Source organism: Scyliorhinus torazame, chromosome X (genome assembly GCF_047496885.1).
Source record: "Scyliorhinus torazame isolate Kashiwa2021f chromosome X, sScyTor2.1, whole genome shotgun sequence".
In the NCBI taxonomy this organism is placed as follows: domain Eukaryota; kingdom Metazoa; phylum Chordata; class Chondrichthyes; order Carcharhiniformes; family Scyliorhinidae; genus Scyliorhinus; species Scyliorhinus torazame.
The window spans coordinates 29,662,242-29,683,320 of NC_092738.1; the positions used below are offsets into that span (position 1 = coordinate 29,662,242).

Sequence of the window (21,079 nt, forward strand, 5' to 3'; positions counted from 1 at the left end):
CCTCCAGTCCAGGCAGCATCCTAGTAAATCTCCTCTGTACCCTCTCCAAAGCATCCACATCCTTCCTATAATGAGGCGACCAGAACTGGATACAATATTCCAAGTATGATCTAACTAGAGTTTTATAAAGCTGCAGCAAAACCTTGCGGCTCTTAAACTCAATCCCCCGTTAATGAAAGCCAACACACCATATGCCTTCTTAACAACCCTATCAACCTGGGTGGCAACTTTGAGGGATCTATGCACGTGGACCCCAAGATCCCTCTGTTCCTCCACACTTCCAAGAATCCTGCCTTTAACCCTGTATTCAGCATTCAAATTCGACCTTCCAAAATGAATTACTTCACATTTATCAAGGTTGAACTCCACCTGCCACTTCTCAGCCCAGCTCTGCATCCTGTCAATGTCCTGTTGTAACCTGCAACAACCCGCAACACTATCTTCAACTCCCCCAACCTTCGTGTCATCGGCAAACTTACGAACCCACCCTTCCACTTCCTCATCCAAGTCATTTATAAAAACCACAAAGAGCAGAGGTCCCAGAACAGATCCTTGCGGGACACCGCTGGTCACCGACCTCCAGGCGGAATACTTTCCATCCACTACCACTCGCGGTCGTCTTTCGCCCAGCCAATTCTGTATCCAGACAGCCAAATTTCCCTGTATCCCAAGCCCCCTAACTTTCTGAATTAGCCTACCATGGGGAACCTTATCAAATGCCTTACTGAAATCCATAAAAACCACATCCACTGCCCGACCTTCATCAATGTGTCTCGTCACATCCTCAAAGAATTCAATGAGGCTTGTGAGGCATGACCTGCCCCTCACAAAGGCATGCTGACTATCTTTAATCAAACTATGTTTTTCTAAATAATCATAAATCCTATCTCTCAGAATCCTTTCCAATATTTTGCTCACCACAGACGTAAGACTGATGGGTCTGTAATTCCCAGGGATTTCACTATTTCCTTGAACAGGGGAACAACATTCGCCTCCCTCCAATCATCTGGTACTACTCCAGTAGAGAGTGAGGACGCAAAGGTCATCGGCAACGGCGCAGCAATCTCCTCCCTCGCTTCCTGTAGTAACCTTGGGTATATCCCGTCAGGCCCAGGGGACTTATCTATCCTGATGCTTTTCAAAATTTCCAGCACATCCTTCTTCTTAACCTGTTTGAGTCTATTAACCTGGTTCACACTGTTCTCGTGGGCAACAACGTCCCTCTCAGTGAATATTGAAGCAAAGTATTCATTTAGGGCCTCCCCCATCTCCTCAGACTCCAGGCACAAGTTCCCTCCACTATCCCTGATCGGCCCGACTCTCACTCTGATCATCCTCTTATTTCTCACAAGTGTAGAACGCCTTGGAGTTTTCCCTAATCCTTCCTGCCAGGACTTTTTCATGCCCCATTCTAGCTCTTCTCAGTCCATTTTTGAGTTCCTTCCTGGCTACCTTGTAACTCTCTAGAGCCGAGTCAGATCCTTGCTTCCTAACCTTACGTAAGCTTCCTTCTTCCTCTTGACTAGAAGCTCCACTTCTCTTGTCATCCCAGGCTCCTTCACCTTACCATTCCTTCCTCGTCTCAGTGGGACAAAACTATTCAGCACTCGCAGCAAGTGCTCCTTAAACAATCCACACATTACTATTGTGCATTTCCCCAAGAACAATTGGTCCCACTTTATGCTCCTGTCCAATAGCAGTATAATTTCCCCTCCCCCAATTAAATATCTTCCCATACTGTGTGTTCCTATCCCTCTCCATGACTATGGTAAAGGTAAGGTGTTGTGGTCACTGTCACCAAAATGCTCTCCCACCGAACCATCTGACACCTGGTCTGCTTCGTTGCCGAGCACCAAGTCCAATATGGCCTCCCCCCTAGTTGGCCTATCTACATATTAAGTCAGGAATCCTTCCTGTCAACCACCTGACAAAATCTGCTCCATCCAAACCATTTGCACTAAGGAGGTTCCAGTCAATATTAGGGAAGTTGAAGTCACCCATGACAACAACTCTGTTATTTCTGCACTTTTCCAAGATCTGCCGCCCAATCTGTTCCTCTATCTCTCTGCTGCTATTGGGGGGTCTATGGAAAACTCCCAATAAAGTGACTGCTCCTTTCTTGTTTCTGACTTCCACCCATACTGACTCAGTAGACAAACCCTCCTCAACTACCTCCTTTTCTGCAGCTGTGGCGCACTCCCTAATTAACAGTGCCACTCCCCCTCCTCTTTTACCTCCCTCCCTATTCTTCTGAAAACATCTAAACCCCGGAACATCTAACAACCATTCCTGCTCCTGTGAAATCCATGTCTCCGTAATGGCCACAACATCGTAGTTCCAAGTACTGATCCATGCTCTAAGTTCATTTCCCTTATTCCTGACACTCCTTGCATTGAAACAGACACATTTGAACTAATTCTACTGAGTGCAACTTTGTCCTATCAACTGTCTATCCTTCCTCACAGACTTGCTGCATACTATTTCTGCCTGTTCGACAGCTACCCTATCCTCTGATCCATAGCTCTGGTTCCCACCCCCCTGCCAAACTAGTTTAAACTAGGAAGCAAAACTGTCAGTCTGTCAAAAATGAAGAATCTGATTGCAATTTGGAGATTTACTTCCAACAACTTGTTTTTGCTGCCATCCACTGAAATTTTGTGATATTGTCAAGAGATATTTTTATGTAAAACTGATGAAAAAGTGCATTTTTAAACAAATAATTATTGGGGAGAAGCAAAGGTTAAGTGTGTGTATATATAGAGGACCAATCAAACATTTTTCTGGTCGCTACTTTCTAAATGGTGACAAACTAAATACTGCAGGAACAAAGATTTGAGAGTCCCAAGTTCAAAAATAATGTAGTTCAAAAATAATTTAAAACTAGTGCACAGATACAAAAAGGAATCCAAATGGAGTTGAGGTACAGATCAGTCATCACCCAGCTGAATGTGGAGCAGGCTGAAAAGGCTTAATGCCCTAAGTATGTTGCTTTGCTAAAACGTTGCGGTCATTAATTTTTGTTCTTTCAGGGGGTGATACGGATTCATCTGTTAGAAGCTGAGAATCTAATCGCAAAGGACAACTTCATGAAAGGGATAGTGAAAGGGAAGTCAGATCCCTACGTCAAAGTGCGAGCAGGAGCCCAAAGCTTCCGGAGCAGAACAATTAAAGAAAACCTTAATCCCAAGTGGCATGAGATGTATGAGGTCAGTGTCTTTGGATGGTGCGCTTTGAAATACATGGCCAATAAAATAAAAACTCTTATATCCTGCAGGACTATGAAGGGTACAAGATAGATGGGTCTGGGTAACAAATGGGCAGGTCTGTGTGAGGCAGTCACTATGACACCTTCTTCACTCGATCCTGGTATTGTATAAAGTTTCAGTTTATTTCACATGTGGGTGCAAATATCTGGCCCTGTTAATCCCTGTTTTTTAAAATCAATTGCTACTCTCTTCCCAAGCAAGGTTCTGACTTGTGGTAACTTCTCTCCTCTTAGATCATCGTAAATCACATTCCAGGTCAGGAGCTGGAGTTTGAGCTCTTTGATAAGGACATAGACAAGGATGATTTCCTTGGAAGGTACGTTGCTCCATAACAAAATTCAGAGAAAAGGTTTCAAACAATGTGAAGACAGCATTAGAACAAAGAAAGCACCATTTGTTAGAGGTTTGACCTCCTCAAGGACCAGGAACTGGTTCCTCAAATGTTTTGGTGAGCACTGCCAGGGCAGGTACAGCACAGGGTTAGATACCAGGTTTCTCCAACCCCTGGCCCATGGGCTGCAAGAAGACCATTTATGTGGCTCCCAGAGCTGGTAAGAAGGCTCAGTGAGTTTGAAGATTTCTTCAGGAGACTGTTCCACCAATCACAGCCTGTTTTGCTGCTGATAGGCTTACTCGATACAGAAAAAGCTTCCTTCACAATGTCCCCTTCAAACACTCCCTGGACAGGTACAGCACAGGGTTAGATACAGATTAAAGCTCCCTCTACACTGTCCCCATCACACACTCCCAGGACAGGTACAGCACAGGGTTAGATACAGAGTAAAGCTCCCTCTACACTGTCCCCATCACACACTCCCAGGACAGGTACAACACAGGGTTAGATACAGAGTAAAGCTCCCTCTACACTGTCCCCATCAAACACTCACAGGACAGGTACAGTACGGGGTTAGATACAGAGTAAAGCTCCCTCTACACTGATCCCATCAGACACTCCCAGGACAGATACAGCACGGGGTTAGATAGAGTAAAGCTCCCTCTACACTGTCCCCATCACACACTCCCAGGACAGGTACAGCACAGGGTTAGATACAGAGTAAAGCTCCCTCTACACTGTCCCCATTCAAACACTCACAGGACAGGTACAGCACGGGGTTAGATACAGAGTAAAGCTCCCGCTGTACTGTCCCCGTCAAACACTCCCAGGGCAGGTACAGCACAAGGTTAGATACAGAGTAAAGCTCACTCTACACTGTCCCCATCACACACTCCCAGGACAGGTACAGCGCAGGGTTAGATACAGAGTAAAGCTCCCTCTACACTGTCCCCATTCAAACACTCACAGGACAGATACAGCATGGGGTTAGATAGAGTAAAGCTCCTTCTACACTGTCCCCATCACACACACTCCCAGGACAGGTACAGCACAGGGTTAGATACAGAGTAAAGCTCACTCTACACTGTCCCCATCAAACACTCCCAGGACAGGTACAGCACAGGGTTAGATACAGAGTAAAGCTCACTCTACACTGTCCCCATCAAACCCTCCCAGGACAGGTACAGCACGGGGTTAGATACAGAGTAAAGCTCCTTCTACACTGTCCCCATCAGGCACTCCCAGGACAGGTACAGCACGGAGTTAGATACAGAGTAAAGCTCACTCTACACTGTCCCCATCAAACACTCACAGGACAGGTACAGCACGGGGTTAGATACAGAGTAAAGCTCCCTCTACACTGTCCCCATCAGACACTCCCAGGACAGGTACAGCACAGGGTTAGATACAGAGTAAAGCTCCCTCTACACTGTTCCCATCAAACACTCCCAGGACAGATACAGCACGGGGTTAGGTACAGAGTAAAGCTCCCTCTACACTGTCCCCATCAAACACTCCCAGGACAGGTACAGCACAGGGTTAGATGCAGAGTAAAGCTCCCTCTACACTGTCCCCATCAAACACTCCCAGGACAGGTACAGCGCATGGTTAGATGCAGAGTAAAGCTCACTCTGCACTGTCCCCATCAAACACTCCCAGGACAGGTACAGCACAGGGTTAGATACACAGTAATGCTCCCTCCACACTGTCCCCATCACACACTCCCAGGACAGGTACAGCACGGGGTTAGATGCAGAGTACAGCTCCCTCTACACTGTCCCCATCAAACACTCCCAGGACAGGTACAGCACAGGGTTAGATACAGAGTAAAGCTCACTCTACACTGTCCCCATCAAACACTCCCAGGACAGGTACAGCACAGGGTTAGATACACAGTAAAGCTCCCTCCACACTGTCCCCATCAAACACTCCCAGGACAGGTACAGCATGGGGTTAGATACAGAGTAAAGCTCCCTCTGCACTGTCCCCATCAAACACTCCCAGGACAGGTACAGCACAAGGTTAGATACAGAGTAAAGCTCCCTCTACACTGTCCCCATCAGGCACTCCCAGGACAGGTACAGCACAGGGTTAGATACAGAGTTAAGCTCCCTCTACACTGTCCCCATCAAACACTCCCAGGACAGGTACAGCACAGGGTTAGATACAGAGTAAAGCTCACTCAACACTGTCCCCATCAAACACTCCCAGGACAGGTACAGCACAGGGTTAGATACACAGTAATGCTCCCTCCACACTGTCCCCATCAAACACTCCCAGGACAGGTACAGCATGGGGTTAGATACAGAGTAAAGCTCCCTCTGCACTGTCCCCATCAAACACTCCCAGGACAGGTACAGCACAGGGTTAGATACACAGTAAAGCTCCCTCTACACTGTCCCCATCAGGCACTCCCAGGACAGGTACAGCACGGAGTTAGATACAGAGTAAAAGCTCCCTCTACATTGCTCTATCAAAATGTAAAATATACATCATAAACCTGTTAAAAAGGTAGTTTTAAAGTTCTAAAGGTCATGGGAATTCCACTACATTTCTACTCCTAAAGGAACTGCTTTTTAGGAAGGTACATGGTTGGCTATATTTGCTTGTAATGTAAAATAATTTTCTGAATGTGTTTGAATTAAATTGCAATCTCTCATATGTAGATTGAAGATTAGCTACAAGGACATCATGAACATTAAAGTTATGGATGAGGTATGAAAATCTGGTTAATTCAAATCATGTAATGGGACAGATTTTCCTTTTACTGCAGCTGAGAGTATTGGAGCCCCTGGGTTTAGGAGCTAACGGGAAATCAGGCAAGGAAGTGGAGTATTCATTAGGTTGACAGTAACTTCATTGCAGTGTTAATGTAAGCCTACTTGTGACACTAATAAAGATTAAGAAGGAAGCCTTTTGAATTTTTGATATCTTTAAATTAATGGATAGAAATTGGGTGGCTCCGATGAACGTCTACATAACTAGAATTTCCATTTAACTGATACAGATTGCTCACTCTCCCTCATCACAACACACCATACTTAACTCAACTTTTAACACGGGTTTGAAAATATCATAACTTGAGGAATTTAAGCAATTAAAAGCAAGTAGCCTACCAGCAATGAGTGCTCATCTAGCCAAGGCATCCTATCCACTAGAGTATTGGTTTGCAGAGTTATCTGGAAGAGAGTGGGAAGGATACCTGGTGCATGTTTTACCTGACTGTAAGGCAGCTGAAATTAGTCTCCCAGCTTGTCAAAATGCCAAGACAGGCTATTCAACCTGTTCAGTCTTCACTAGTGTTTCTTTCCACATGAAGTCACCTAGTCTAATCTCACATTAGCTGATCTCCTCCCTTCTGATGGTGGCGAACTTTGAAATCCTCAGAATTTTGCAGCCTTTGGTTGAGTTTTGATATTTTACTGCAAGCTCCACAATATTAAAAAACACAAACACCCAGAAAACTCGACTTTTCCTGCCAGGTATTTATTATTGAAACTTCACACCCAGCTTAAAGAATGGAGTGGATTGTTGCGGGAGTCCAGGTGAACTTTTCTACGACCAGTTGATCATTGAATGCATGGCATTATACAGGCTAGTTCAAGTTAGAGAATTAAGTAAACATCATAATCGCTATGCTATGCTATCCAATTGCCTATTTCTTGTCCTTGTCCATCTGTAGTGGTTCATATTGAATGATGTCAAATCAGGAAAACTTCATCTCAAGTTAGAATGGTTGCCACCGGGCATGGATTCAGTCATCCTCGACCAGGTGAGATTGGTACAAATTTTCCTCCTGTGGTCCAGCTCTTTAATTTCTCAGGTGTATTTCTTTGTCTCAGAGGACAGTGAAAATGGCATAGTGCGGTGGTGGTGGTGCCAGCTACAGGCTCTGGATTCTAAATAATTTGGGATGAAAATCTGCTTCTTCAGGTTGAGTCTGTATTTTATCATACATAGCTGGTTATGGAGAGAACAAATAATTTTCACCTTTAGAAGCTGAATATCGTGCTTTCATGTTTCAAGGTCGCAAGCATACACCTTAGTTATTCTGTTTAAAGAAGCTGGGCAGGCCTGATCAGGATGCTGTGTCTCGGTCTGACCATGGCCATTGATCTGTCACACCCACATAGATTAACAATTAGCATCAAGTGTATTATTTTGACTCGACTAGTAATCCAGAGACCTTGGGTACTGCTCTGGGGATCCGGGTTCAAATCCTTTTAAAAAAAAAAAAATTTAGCGTATCCAATTCTTTTTTTTCCAATTAAGGGGCAATTTAGCGTGGCCAATCCACCTACTCTGCACATCTTTGGGTTGTGGGGGTGAAACCCACGCAGACACGGGGAGAATATGCAAACTCCACACGGACAGTGACCCAGGGCCGCAATCTGACCTGGGTCCTTGGCGCCGTGAGGCAGCAGTGCTAACCACTGTACCATCGTGCTGCCCCTCTGGGTTCAAATCCCACTATGGCAGATGGTGAAATTTGAAATGGCCTCGCAAACAACTCCGTTCAAAGGAAATCCGGGATCAGCATGAATGCTGGCCAAGTCAGTTCACACCCACATCCATGAATGACTTTTTAAAAAAAAAAACAGAACTTAGAACTCCTTTTAAAAACAAAAGTAATTTTCGCAAATGCTGTAGAATGAAACTGGAATTGTAAAATTCCTACACATTCCTCCACCTAGTGTCAAAATAGGGCCGCTGTGACCAAATAGGCTTAGTCTAGATGAAGGATTTTGGATTACTGTATTACTTTTATTCTGTTAACGGGAAGTTGTAAAGAAGCTGTTCATCCTGATTGCTCAGTCATCTCCAAGAGTTGGTATTTTGGTTTAAATGATTTTACTCCCCAATCCATCTCTTTTCAGGTGCTTCAGGCTAACAGGACCATCTTCACACAGAATGAGTTGGAACCATCTGCTGCCATCTTGACCGTCTACCTGGACAGGGCACACGAACTTCCTGTAAGCCTCAGTCTTGTTCATTCCCCCCAAAATGGCAATTTCTGTCCCAGCTGTAATTGCTGAAGCCGTTTGGTTCTGCTGCTGAATGAGAAAATCTGCATCTAGGCTTGTTAGAGATGTTATTGTCGAGGGAAAACCCTGTATTTCCCAGAAATCTAGCAAGGCTCGTATTCAATTTATATGGGGCATCTTGTCCAATGCCCTGACTCCAAGAGCATGATCCAACCACTGATCCAAACAGGGTTTGTGTTGGAATGCATGGTACTAAACTATATTCTAATCTTGGCCATTCAATACAAGTTTTCCCAATGGCTATGGTCAATCTTAATCCACAATATAGAACAAGACCATTATTCATTCATAAGAGTTAAGTTGCTAGCTCTTGTTCATTGCTATGATTCTAACTATGGATCTTACATGTTCATGCAGATGAAGAAAGGGAAGAAGCTCCCCAGTCCAATGGTTCAAATCACTGTCAATCGCACCTCGTTTAAAAGTCAGGTAAGAGACTGACCTCAGATTTGGAGCTTCCAACATCCACAAATTTCTGGCAACTGGTGAAAATGTTGCTCTTCGTAGAAAAGCTGAGCCTATTCCTGAGTAGAAGTCAAAGGCATAGAAGGGAAGATTCCCTGTCTCCATGTCAATGTGTAATCCTTGACATTGAGGTCAAGGTTGGTGATATGTCACTGCTGGCAAAATCAAGAAAATCACATCCTTCAAGAAGCAAACCTCAAGAAGCGAGTGAGTCAGTCATCTATTCAAACTCTGCTGTATCACGTTCTGCAAGCCACCTCAGCTATAAGAGCAAACAATCATTCCAACAGCAAAACACAACATTTCCTCAGATGGGTATCACTGGACAACCTTACCAGCTCACACAAAGCCTGCAACACTATTTAATATCAAATCTCAGTTCCATTTCAAAAACCAATATCTACATATAAATTGAAGTGAGAACTGCAATAAAAGTTTCAGCAACAATCTGATGATGTATAAAACCATGATTTCACTCATCCGGATGATATTAATTCCCTACCAATTATTTGCAGGTTGGTCAGAAAGATCATAAGAATGGCTGCTAAGTGAAATGGAAATAATCATATGCACACTAATACAGTAATAGGTGCATTTGAGATTAGTGTTAAGGAACACGACAGAACTGAGTAAGGGAACTCTACTCTGTATTTAACCCTTGCATCTGGCCTGAGAGTGTTTGATGGACAGTGAAGGTTTTAATCTGTATCTAATCCATGATCTATCTGCCCTGAATGTTTGATGGTATTCTTATGTTCTATTCCTGTCAATGAGACTCACCTTTATGACCAGAAAATTAACCTTCTCCAGAACCTATTTTAAAGAGGGCAGAAAGGATATCTTTAAAGTAAAATGGAACTTGATATATCAAAAGGAAGTGGATGGTGCAGTGAGTTGTGCTCTATATTCTGAGAGTTTTCAGACTGGAGGTCACTTTGCTGAAACCCACGCTTCAATAACATTTCTTGTTATTTGTGCACAAGTACAAACTGTTGTGTCCTCTTTTCCAGGTTGTTAATAGCACAGAACTACCCATTTGGGAGGAATCATTTTCATTCCTTGTAGGGAATCCAAAAATGGAACGTATGGAGGTTCAGGTAAACTTCAAGCTATTGTACATCTTGGTTAAGTCACCTCAGCAAACACACCCCTGTGTGGGGCAGGAACACCATACCACTGTACAAGATTTTATTTTTGTCTCATTTTAAACCACTACAGCTAGACTCATTGCTTGATTACAATGGTTCTAACACTTGATATTTTCAATTTAAAACGTATTTTCAAAATTGTTCCCTAGGTTAAGGATGACAGTCATGTCCTGGGCACACTGACACTTCCACTCTTCCAACTGCTGGCCAGCAAGAATCTGACCTTCGACAAATGGTTTCAGTTGGACAATTCAGGACCTAATAGCAAAATCATGTTCAAAGTCATGCTGGGGGTAAGAGTACATGAAACAAATATTGACTGTATGTGTAAAAATGTGTGTTTCTGTGTGCACTTGTGCGCGTATATGTACCGTGTACATATGTATACCTGTACATTACACTGTGTATGTGTGTATATCCAACATGTGAAAATGCTTTCTTTTGTGCCATTACCACATAATGAAGCCTATGCCAAAGTAGCTTGACTGCTGTTTTATGAGACTACTTTGACTGTTCTGTTTCATTGTGCAGTTGCTCTGACTGTTCTCTTTTAATCTTTTTAATTAAGGAGGTGCCTCCAAGTGTTCTGTTCTTTTATATGTGGGGCGGCTCTGACGTCTGTATATTCACGTGGGTGCCGTTTTATAGGTTTGCTCTGAGTGTCCTTTTATGTTTCGTTGAAATTCTGTCTTTGTTTTTATCATGCCACAGATCCTAGTTTCTGAGCATTCCAGAGAGCTTTTCTCTATTCAGACCATGGCACATGAACCAGCTAACTGCGAGGTGGCGAATGTGTCCTTCTCACCTTCAGTTAGTGATGAGAGTGAACCCAAACCCATTTCATCATTAGTGAATGATCCCAGCAATCATTCAGTGTCCTCCTTTGCTTCCGAGCACAACGTCAACATTTCAACCAGTGAGTCAGCATCATCTGAACTGGATCTACGACAGAGAATGAATCGGTAGGCAGCAACTTATTTTGATACCAGTTGCATAAATTATCTTTTGCAGAGTATTATCGCTATGTTGCCTAACCTTTGGCCTTTGTCATGCCACACAAACTTAGTGTAAAGGTTGAATCATACCATGCTCCTTAAGGTGCACGGTGTCTGTCAGAGGATGGAAGCATATGTTTTTTCTGCCCTTTGTCAACCCCCAGCCAGGCCCACACCTCCCATCACTGCACTTTGCACCGGAAAGTCGGGAAGAAAATTGAACTGCAGCTGGAGGCCTCTTAACATTAAGTTAGTGAGGGCCCACAGAAGGCGGAGTTGATGGCTAACTTGTTGACTAATTTCTCAGAAACCATGCTGTGCAATCGTTGCTTATCTTTTCATATAACCAGTCACTGTCCTCTTCCTGTTTCAGTAAAATGGATGTAGAGTCACCACAGATCAAGTTGACACTGCAGTACAACACGGAGCAAGGGAGACTGCTGCTTGTAGTACATTCCTGCAGGTAAGGGTTTGGGGGAGGCAGTCATTGCATTCTATTGCTAATAAATCATTGTACTGCACAGGTCATAGTTAAAACCTTCTGTGGACAGTTTCATACATCCTGCATTGACTTCGTTTTTTTTATATCACCCACCATTTAGCACTCAATGAATGGAATGCCAGGATATGCACTTTGTATGCTCCCTCTTCCCTTTCCTGTTTTTGGTACATTTATGCAGCAGTACTAGATTTGGGAGTACCTTAGCTGCAACACCTTGCTTTGGCAGCAAGTTAACCATACATCAATTTCCAAAATAAGAATGCTCAGATATTTGAACATCTTTTCAGTTAATTGTAGTAAATTATTAAATAATCTATGAAGAATGTACAGATGGTACTGAATCCTTAAATTGAAAATTATGTAAATTCTGGCATAGAATCACATTTATCATTATTGTCATCCCTTTCAAGATGCAAATATGGAATTCTCTGGTATCCTTCTTCACTAATATATTACTTCAATCATTTTGGGAGGTTGGTTAGTCAGTTAGCTGGACAGCTGGTTCGTGATGCAGAGCGACACCAACAGTGTGGGTTCAATTCCCGTCCAGGCTGAGGTTATCATGTAGGCCCCACCTTCGCAACCTTGCCCCTTGTCTGAGGTGTGGCGATTCTCAGGCTAAATCACCACCAGTCAGCTCTCCCTCTCAAAGGAGAAAGCAGCTGATCGTTCTCTGGGACTATGACGACTTTTCCTTCAATCATTTAAAAACACTTCATCCAGGATTCCTTGTTTTGTGCAAAATTCTTTACTTTCTCAGAAAAACATCTTTCATCGTTTAAAGGGGAAATCATTAATATAGCATTGACAAGCTTTAGTGATAGTCTTTACTTAAAATTACAGTGCAGAAACAGACCATTTGGCTCAACTGGTCTGTGCTGGTGTTTTCTATTCCAGCTGCGCCTTCTCTTGCATATTATATCAAGCCCTATCTGTATATCAAAGAAAAATTACAGTACAGGAACAGGCCCTTCGGCCCTCCAAGCCTGCGCCGGTCCAGATCCTCTATCTAAAACTGTCGCCTATTTTCTAAGGATCTGTATCCCTCTGCTCCCTGCCCATTCATCTATCTGTCTAGATACATCTTAAATGGCGCTATCGTGCCCGCCTCTACCACCTCCACCGGCAATGTGTTCCAGGTACCCACCACCCTCTGCGTAAAGAACTTTCCACGCATATCTCCCTTAAACTTTTCCCCTCTCACCTTGAACTCGTGACCCCCAGTGAGATCCCCCACTCTGGGGGAAAAAGCTTCTTACTATCCACCCTGTCTATACCTCTCATGATTTTGTAGACGTCAATGAGGTCCCCCCTCAACCTCCATCTTTCTACTGAAAATAATCCTAATCTACTCAACCCTCTTCATAGCTAGCGCCCTCCATACCAGGCAACATCCTGGTGAACCTCCTCTCCACCTTCTCCAAAGCATCCACATCCTTTTGATAATGTGGCGACCAGAACTGTACGCAGTATTCCAAATGTGGCCAAACCAAATTCTTATACAACTGTAACATGACCTGCCAACTCTTGTACTCAATACCCCTTCCGATGAAGGAAAGCATGCCGTATCCTTCTTGACCACTCTATCGACCTGCGCAGCCACCTTCAGGGTACAATGGACCTGAACACCCAGATCTCTCTGTACATCAATTTTCCCCAGGGCTTTTTCATTTACCGTATAGTTCGCTCTTGAATTGGACCTTCCAAAATGCATCACCTCGCATTTGCCCGGATTGAACTCCATCTGCCATTTCTCCGCCCAACTCTCCAATCTATCTATATTCTGCTGTATTCTCTGACAGTCTCCTTCACTATCTGCTACTCCACCAATCTTAGCGTCATCTGCAAACTTGCTAATCAGACCACCTATACCTTCCTCCAGATCATTTATGTATATCACAAACAACAGTGGTCCCAGCACGGATCCCTGTGGAACACCACTGGTCACAATTCTCCATTTTGAGAAACTCCCTTCCACTACTACTCTCTGTCTCCTGTTGCCCAGCCAGTTCTTTATCCATCTAGCTAGTACACCCTGGACCCTATGAGACTTCACTTTCTCCATCAGCCTACCATGGGGAACCTTATCAAATGCCTTACTGAAGTCCATGTATATGACATCTACAGCCCTTCCTTCATCAATCAACTTTGTCACTTCCTCAAAGAATTATTTTCCTTTGTGTCCCCCACCCCTCCAAAATCAAGCATTTAGCAAGATTTCCCTAAATGCAGGCAGCACGGTAGCACAATGGTTAGCACTGTTGCTCCACAGCTCCAGAGTCCCAGGTTCGATTCCCGGCTTGAGTCACTGTCTGTGCGGAGTCTGCATGTTCTCCCGTGTCTGCGTGGGTTTCCTCCGGGTGCTCCGGTTTCCTCCCACAAGTCCCGAAAGACGTGCTATTAGGTAATTTGGATATTTTGAATTCTCCCTCAGTGTACCCGAACAGGTGCTGGAATGTGGCGACTAGGGGCTTTTCACAGTAACTTCATTGCAGTGTTAATGTAAGCCTACTTGTAACAATAAAGATTATTAACTTCAACTACTTTATGTGGTAGTGAATTCCACTCTGATCACTGCTCCATGGTCTTCACCATAATTCATAGCAGACCAAAGAAAATGAAAATGAAATGAAAATCACTTATTGTCACAAGTAGGCTTCAAATGAAGTTCCTGTGAAAAGCCCCTAGTCGCCACATTCCAGCGCCTGTTCGGGGAGGCTGGTACGGGAATTGAACTGTGCTGCTGGCCTGCCTTGGTCTGCTTTAAAAGCCAGCGATTTAGCCCAGTGTGCTAAACCAGCCCCTGGTGTTGTGGTAACTGCTTGGTCTAAATAAGTGTGCTCGGAGAATAAGAAATAATTAAGTGGAAAATACAACACATTGGTGTGCAGGACTAGAGCCCTGAATTTTGATCCCAACCAGATATTGGTCATGGTTGGTTTGTTCATGGAGCTGTTTTTCTACAGGAGGCATTTTGCACGAGGGTGGCAAAGTCAGGACTAATTATATTGTGTTGTAGGTTGACTTCACTAGATTCCTCTGAGCTTGCAGAACGTAACATTAAAGACAAACTTGTTCATCAGGTGCAGCTCTGAGGCAAAAAGAGCCTGCCTCCTCAGTGATTCCCTCCCATCCATGTGAATGAGCATACAACGGAATCATTTATGTTTACAAAGTCCAGGGTATGTGGCCCAGGAGACTACAATGGGACAAAAAAATTAGCATATATTTATATATTTTTAAAAAGGATTCAACTGTTGAGTACCCAATTCTTTTTTTTCCCCAATTAAGGAGCAATTTAGTGTGGCCAATCCACCTACCCTGCACATCTTTGGGTTGTGGGGGTGAGGTCCACACAGACACAGGGAGAATGTGCAAACTCCACACGGACAGTGACACACAGGGAGAATGTGCAAACTCCACACGGACAGTGACCCGGGCCGGGATCAAACACGGGTCCTCGTTACCGTGAGGTAACAGTGCTAACCACTGTGCCATCCTCAAATATTTACAATAATTAAGAGTAGAGAAAAGTGTTACTGTAACAAAAGAAAATGATCCATCCCTTGAGATTTAATTTGCTTCCAACGCTGGATTGCCTTTCCAATAATTGTAGATACAAGTTACCACCTGTCAGCTGGGGCTAGCTAGAGAGTGCTTCGCAATTGTAGAACATTCCGGCTCACAGGAAATTAATAAAACAAGGGCATTGCATTAATTAAAAGAAGAATTCGGCATCCACTGGGGATTGGAAAGAATTACGGTAACACGCTAATGATGGAGAAGACCGTTTGCATGAAAGACTGCAATCAAACCATGCAATATGTACAAAAGCTTTGCTGAATGTTGACTGGTTGTTTGTTGCAGGAATCTGAAACTCCATTCCAAGGAGATCCCTGACCCATATGTCTCTCTAATTCTGCTGCCCGACAAAAATCGAGTGACAAAGAGAAAAACAAGTGTGAAGAAGAAAACAATCAATCCAGAGTACAATGACAAGTAAGGAGTTCTGAATAGATGAGGGGCTGGTGGAGACTAAGAAAAACTAAGGGAAAAGAGACCCAGGGCAAAATTAGAAAGTAAATAGAAAATATATTGACCGGCATGGAAACGAGAGCGGAAAGGACCCATACTGACAGTGCCATCATCGAGATACTCCAATATTAGGGGTAACATGATAGCAGTTCTTTGAACATCCTGTTTTGAACTTTATTTCAACAGAAACACCTGCAAAACAAGGATTTTGTGCTTATGATTTTAATGACTTCCAATACAGAAGTGTGATTTGAGAGGGAAATTTTGTGAAATGACAAGCACATAACTTGTACATTACTGTTTTATAAACCACAACCCAGTTGCTTCCAGTCACACCCATAAATATATTTTTTTCCCCCCTTGTTTATTGTGAAAATGTTCTGTACCCAAATGCCCCATACCCATACTCTAAGCAGAAGAAATCTGTCCATTTTTCCCCAATGTGCGGAACCTCCCAGAGACCAAGTTGGTCTGGGGTCAAAGCAAGTGAATCAAAATCTGTTGAGAAAAGGGATAATAGGTTAGAGAAATATTAACATTGCATAATTTTCTTTTTTTGGACAGGTTGCGGCAGGAAGCTGGTATCCTTAAAATAAGAGATCAACAGTTGATATGGGAGGGAGTCCATAGTAGAATAAACATCCAGGAGCTGGGCTACGAGGCTGAATGACCTTTTCTCATTCCGGAATTCATGTTCTTGTGCTTTCTCTGCCCCCCTCCCAGATTTGAGTTTGAAATGCCATTCGAGGAAGCACAGAAGAAAAAGCTAGACCTCACTGTAAAGAACAACATTTCCTTCATGTCCAGAGAGATTGGAAAGGTATTGTGATGTGTATCTACACTACTGTACAACATTCAAAAAGTCCTAATATTGCAAAGAAAAATATTCTAAAGTATAACAAATGCAGTTTAATTCCCAATTATTTCAAATGATGATCGATCTGGAAAATTTGGATATCTACAAACCATCAATTGAAGACTTTTTAAAAAACCTTCAGGCGAATCAAGAACATGAACATTTAGTATTTAAGAATGTTGGCACGGTTATGAGCATCCTAAACTCCTCTTGTAACTACTTTTAACTAGATATTAATCTTTATCTTGTGCCCTGTTGTCTTCATGTTAGTGAATCTAGGTACTAACCAGGCCCCTTACCTCTCTGCTTCTCTTCCAGCTCTACTTTGATCTCTCACAGCTTAGCCCGACTCAGGATATAACACAGTGGTAAGTGAGCAAGCCATATTATGGGAGAATATGACATCATGGGCCAAGCAGTTGCAGATCATTGTCAGTTAACTATTTGCAGTAATTGATCTTTCCTGTGCTATCACTAATAACACCCATTTATGATTTTTTTTCTTCCATTTTCTTTAATCACGTTAGTGGAGATTTCCATTTGGCTGATGGTTAGAGAATATGGTCCATCTCCTCATGGTGAATGCAGGAGTTTTGGATTCATGTTTGTAGAGAATGAGGCCCAGACTGATTGGTAGATCAGTAGAATTTCTTGCCTAAACGTCTCTGAAGCAGTGAAATACTATTTTGATTATCAGAATCTGGTTGGAGCTCTGGTATTATCAACCACTACAAGCCTCCTCCCTACAAGCTGTGGACAATTGTATCACGCTGAGCTGTGATGTCCTTAACAGTTGAAATACAACATTCATTGTTTAAGCTAACATGTAGGGTAGGAATCTCTGCTCCGCTGTCAATGGGAATTCCCATTAAAGCCTCCCCATGGGCGGGAGTGTGCTGCCGGCAGGACCAGAGAATCCCAACTGTAATGTACAGCCACTTTTGTGAGGCACTGGAGAGTGGCTAGTGTCTGTGAAACTATCCCAGTATCTTCAGGAGAGGATGGGAGAAAACTTTTTTAAAGATACAGTACATATACAAAATTACAATGTATTAAAGTAAAACTTTTCTTCGTATTGCAGGTTCGATTTGAAGGAAGAATAGAGTGGTTCTGTGGACTATTAATTCAGTTTGTTTTTGATTCATGATCAACTATTTTTGAATAGTTTTATTTCCATTGAAGTATTTTTTACCACTTAAAGTATTATGCCTTAATTTGTAATGGTATTTTGTATTCAATTACTATGTTTTTGTTTTAATTCACAAATAGTTCCAGAGACTGCATTCAGAATGCCACATTGTTCATTTAAAAGGAAAATACTGCGGCTACTGGAAAACTCAAATAACAGGAACTGCTGGATAAACTCAGCATGTCTGGCAGCATTTGTGGAGAGAACCAGAGTTAATGTTTCAGATCTAAATGATCCTTCTACAGAACAGGATGTTTCCACTAGTAGGCAAAACTAGAACCCGAAGGCACAGCCTCAGACTGAAGGGACAATCCTTTAAAACTGAGATGAGGAGGAATTCTTCAGCCAGAGGGTGGTGAATCTGTGGAACTCTTTGCCGCAGGAGGCTCTGGAGGCCAAATCATTGAGTGTCTTTAAGACAGAGATAGATAGGTTCTTGATTAATGAGGGGATCAGGGGATATGGGAATCAGAAACGCATCAGCCATGATTGAATGGTGAAGCAGACTCGATGGGCCGAATGGCCTAATTCTGCTCTTATGTCTTATGGCTTCCACAGATGCTGCCAGACCTGCTGAGTTTATCCTGCACTTCCTGTTTTTATTCACTGTTCACAATATTAGTCCCTTCCCTAAATATCTGTACAATACCTGTGGTTCTCGGGGACTGTGCTGCTTTGTCACTTCTGGAACTTAAGATCCTTATAATTAACTTCTCATTAGATCTGAGCTAAACCTATATGAAAGAGGTTTGGGAGATCTCAGTGCAATACTGTCCGTCATTTCATTTAACATAAAAATGGAAATGTCTCACTGGTGCAGGTGGGAATACAGAAATTGGAGCTGAGCCATGATGACATTTATGGTCCGTGTTACTATAGATCGACGGTAATACCCAACATAAGTGTGGTGGATTGAAGGAATGAAAGCAGTTTCATTTCCCAGCATTGATGACCCTCCATTTATTTAATCAAGAAATTAATCCAAAATAGTAAGTTCTAGATCATGGAACTTGGAAAATTTGCACATACCAATTTTAATTAGGAATGGGTTATTATGCACTCTTATCAGAATCATGTTTGCCATAAATAAGCAGTGAACAAATCTGGTTAAAATAATGGGGTAGAAATTGTCTGTGTCTGTCTTGGGACATGTTGAGGCCTAAATCAAACATTGGGCCTCAAACATTTCATGTGCCGGTGCACCACTACTTCACAGACAGTGATGATATCAGGCCACTGCATTGTCAGGAGTGGCCTCAGGTATTTATTACTTTTACTCCTGTTTCTTGCCTGGACTTTCTACCTGAATTAATGTAAACAATGTGGCTTTCTGATGCTTTGGACAGAGGTTAATTGGGTGAAAAGCTCAAATAGTAGAATTGTTCTGGGTCTATGGTTCCCAACTTTCAATGTCTGATTGCAAAGGGAGCAAATGGGAATATATATATAGAAATGTTATGGATTGTTTGCATGGCATATATATAAGTAGCTATTAATACATTTGTGCTGTGTTCACAATGCCCTTTAAAAGCAATCCACTTCTGGAATTCACATATTATCAAAAACTACATATTATCAAAAACTAAGTTGAGGTGTGTCAGAAATGGGATAACTTGTTCCACTGGAGTGTTTGGTGTGCAAGATCTGGCTCAGTTTTAGCAGAAGTGCATTAAACATGGAAATAACATGTTGAGGGGCACAGCAACAAGAATAGGAGGCCATGTGTGAGGGCTATGAGCAGTGCCTGTTTGTAGCCTGACTCCATAGTGAATAAAATTCACATGGGTTGCTTGGAGCCAGTGTACAGTATGAAGATGCTTTTTATAACTTTGGAAATTTGCATAAATGTACAAACATTTTCTGCCACATACCAGGTTTTTCTTTTGTATCTTTGTGATTAGCTTTATGAGAAAGTCTGTTCTGTTAAAATTTAGCAAGCTTCCATTGGGATTTCTTATATATATAAGTCCTGTTCATGAATCATGACCCACTATACATCGAGTCCTGTTCATGAATCGTGACCCACTGCGAATCTTAATATGTTCAGATTTCATTCTAATAAAACCTGACATGATTATGTTGTTTAAAGATTGAATATGTTTTACCTGGAGGTTAAGAGTTCACGAATATTCAGGAAAAGGAAGCACAAATCCATAGACTCCTTCAATCAGCCAGCCTTTCCTCATATCCAGGTCCATGATCAGTTAAGTTAAACATCAAGACTGACAGTGTTGTTAAAGTAGACAAATGTACTACTGGTGGCAGAGTCTAGGAAACACTTTTAATATAAAATACTCCACTAAGGAGTAGGAAATATTCCAATCTGTGCATGTTTACAAGGAACCGCTTTGAGAAAAACAATTTAGATGTAAAATTGCTCTCTTTATGAATCATCAACAAGTCTTACTGACAGAAACATTTAGGGAGGGTTAGTGGCAAGTTCAAACCCAACCTCACCAGTTGCGGAAATTAAATTCAGTTAATTAAATAACATTTTGAATCAGTAATGGTGATAATGAAACCACTGTATTATCATAAAGCCACTGTATTATCATAAAGCCCAACTGGTTGATTAATGTATTTTTTAGGGAAGGAAACCTTGACTCCAGATCCAGACACTTGACTACCCTCTGAAATGGCACAGCAAGCCACTCAGGTTTTATGAAAACCCTGCTAAGATGGACTGCAGCAATTCAAATAGGTGGCTTACCAGGGGCAATAAATGCTGGCTTTACCAGCAAGGCCCATATCCCATGAATGAATACATTTAAAAAAGAAACTGACATGAAATTAGTAACGGGCATAACAACACACACCTGAAAATGGAGACTTTGGACTCATTCCAAATCAGTCATCACCAAAGTACCAGCGAGTTAGAGACACCAATCGGACATTCCAGTGCAGCTTGCCAGTCTGATCTTTCCCAAACTCAGCCAGCTTGGATGCTACATGTCCAGTGAATGGATTGAGCCAGGGGTACCGTCAGGAAGAAAGTTTGCAGCAGCGAACTGTGGTGTCAATAGGCATGTATATTATACTCTAATGTTCACAGCAAGTACACAGTCCAGTAAACCAATAAGCGAACTGTTGTCAACACCGCACTCTGAAACCAAGTGACAAATGCCACCCCAAACAGATGCTATGAATCTCTCGCCAACGTCCCCCAGACGCTCGTCACACTGTGAGCCAACTGATCTCAGTGGACTGGGTTTCTGATCTCCACTCTCGAAGAACTCGCTTGGAA

At 42.7% G+C, this 21,079-nt stretch overlaps 1 protein-coding gene across 1 annotated transcript in view; it reads left to right on the forward strand.

Annotated features, from left to right (window-relative positions):
- esyt1a (extended synaptotagmin-like protein 1a) overlaps nt 1-19,912 on the forward strand; it is a 163,552-nt gene extending 143,640 nt beyond the window's left edge. Inside the window, exons 18-31 of the mRNA XM_072493933.1 lie at nt 3,030-3,206; nt 3,500-3,582; nt 6,267-6,315; nt 7,283-7,372; nt 8,478-8,573; nt 9,003-9,074; nt 10,121-10,207; nt 10,408-10,551; nt 10,970-11,220; nt 11,627-11,716; nt 15,623-15,754; nt 16,514-16,610; nt 16,965-17,014; nt 17,728-19,912. Of these exons, the coding sequence (XP_072350034.1) occupies nt 3,030-3,206; nt 3,500-3,582; nt 6,267-6,315; nt 7,283-7,372; nt 8,478-8,573; nt 9,003-9,074; nt 10,121-10,207; nt 10,408-10,551; nt 10,970-11,220; nt 11,627-11,716; nt 15,623-15,754; nt 16,514-16,610; nt 16,965-17,014; nt 17,728-17,749 (1,440 nt within the window). The 3' untranslated portion in view covers nt 17,750-19,912. The remainder of the gene's footprint in view (nt 1-3,029; nt 3,207-3,499; nt 3,583-6,266; nt 6,316-7,282; nt 7,373-8,477; nt 8,574-9,002; nt 9,075-10,120; nt 10,208-10,407; nt 10,552-10,969; nt 11,221-11,626; nt 11,717-15,622; nt 15,755-16,513; nt 16,611-16,964; nt 17,015-17,727) is intronic.
- Nucleotides 19,913-21,079: the final 1,167 nt, after the last annotated feature.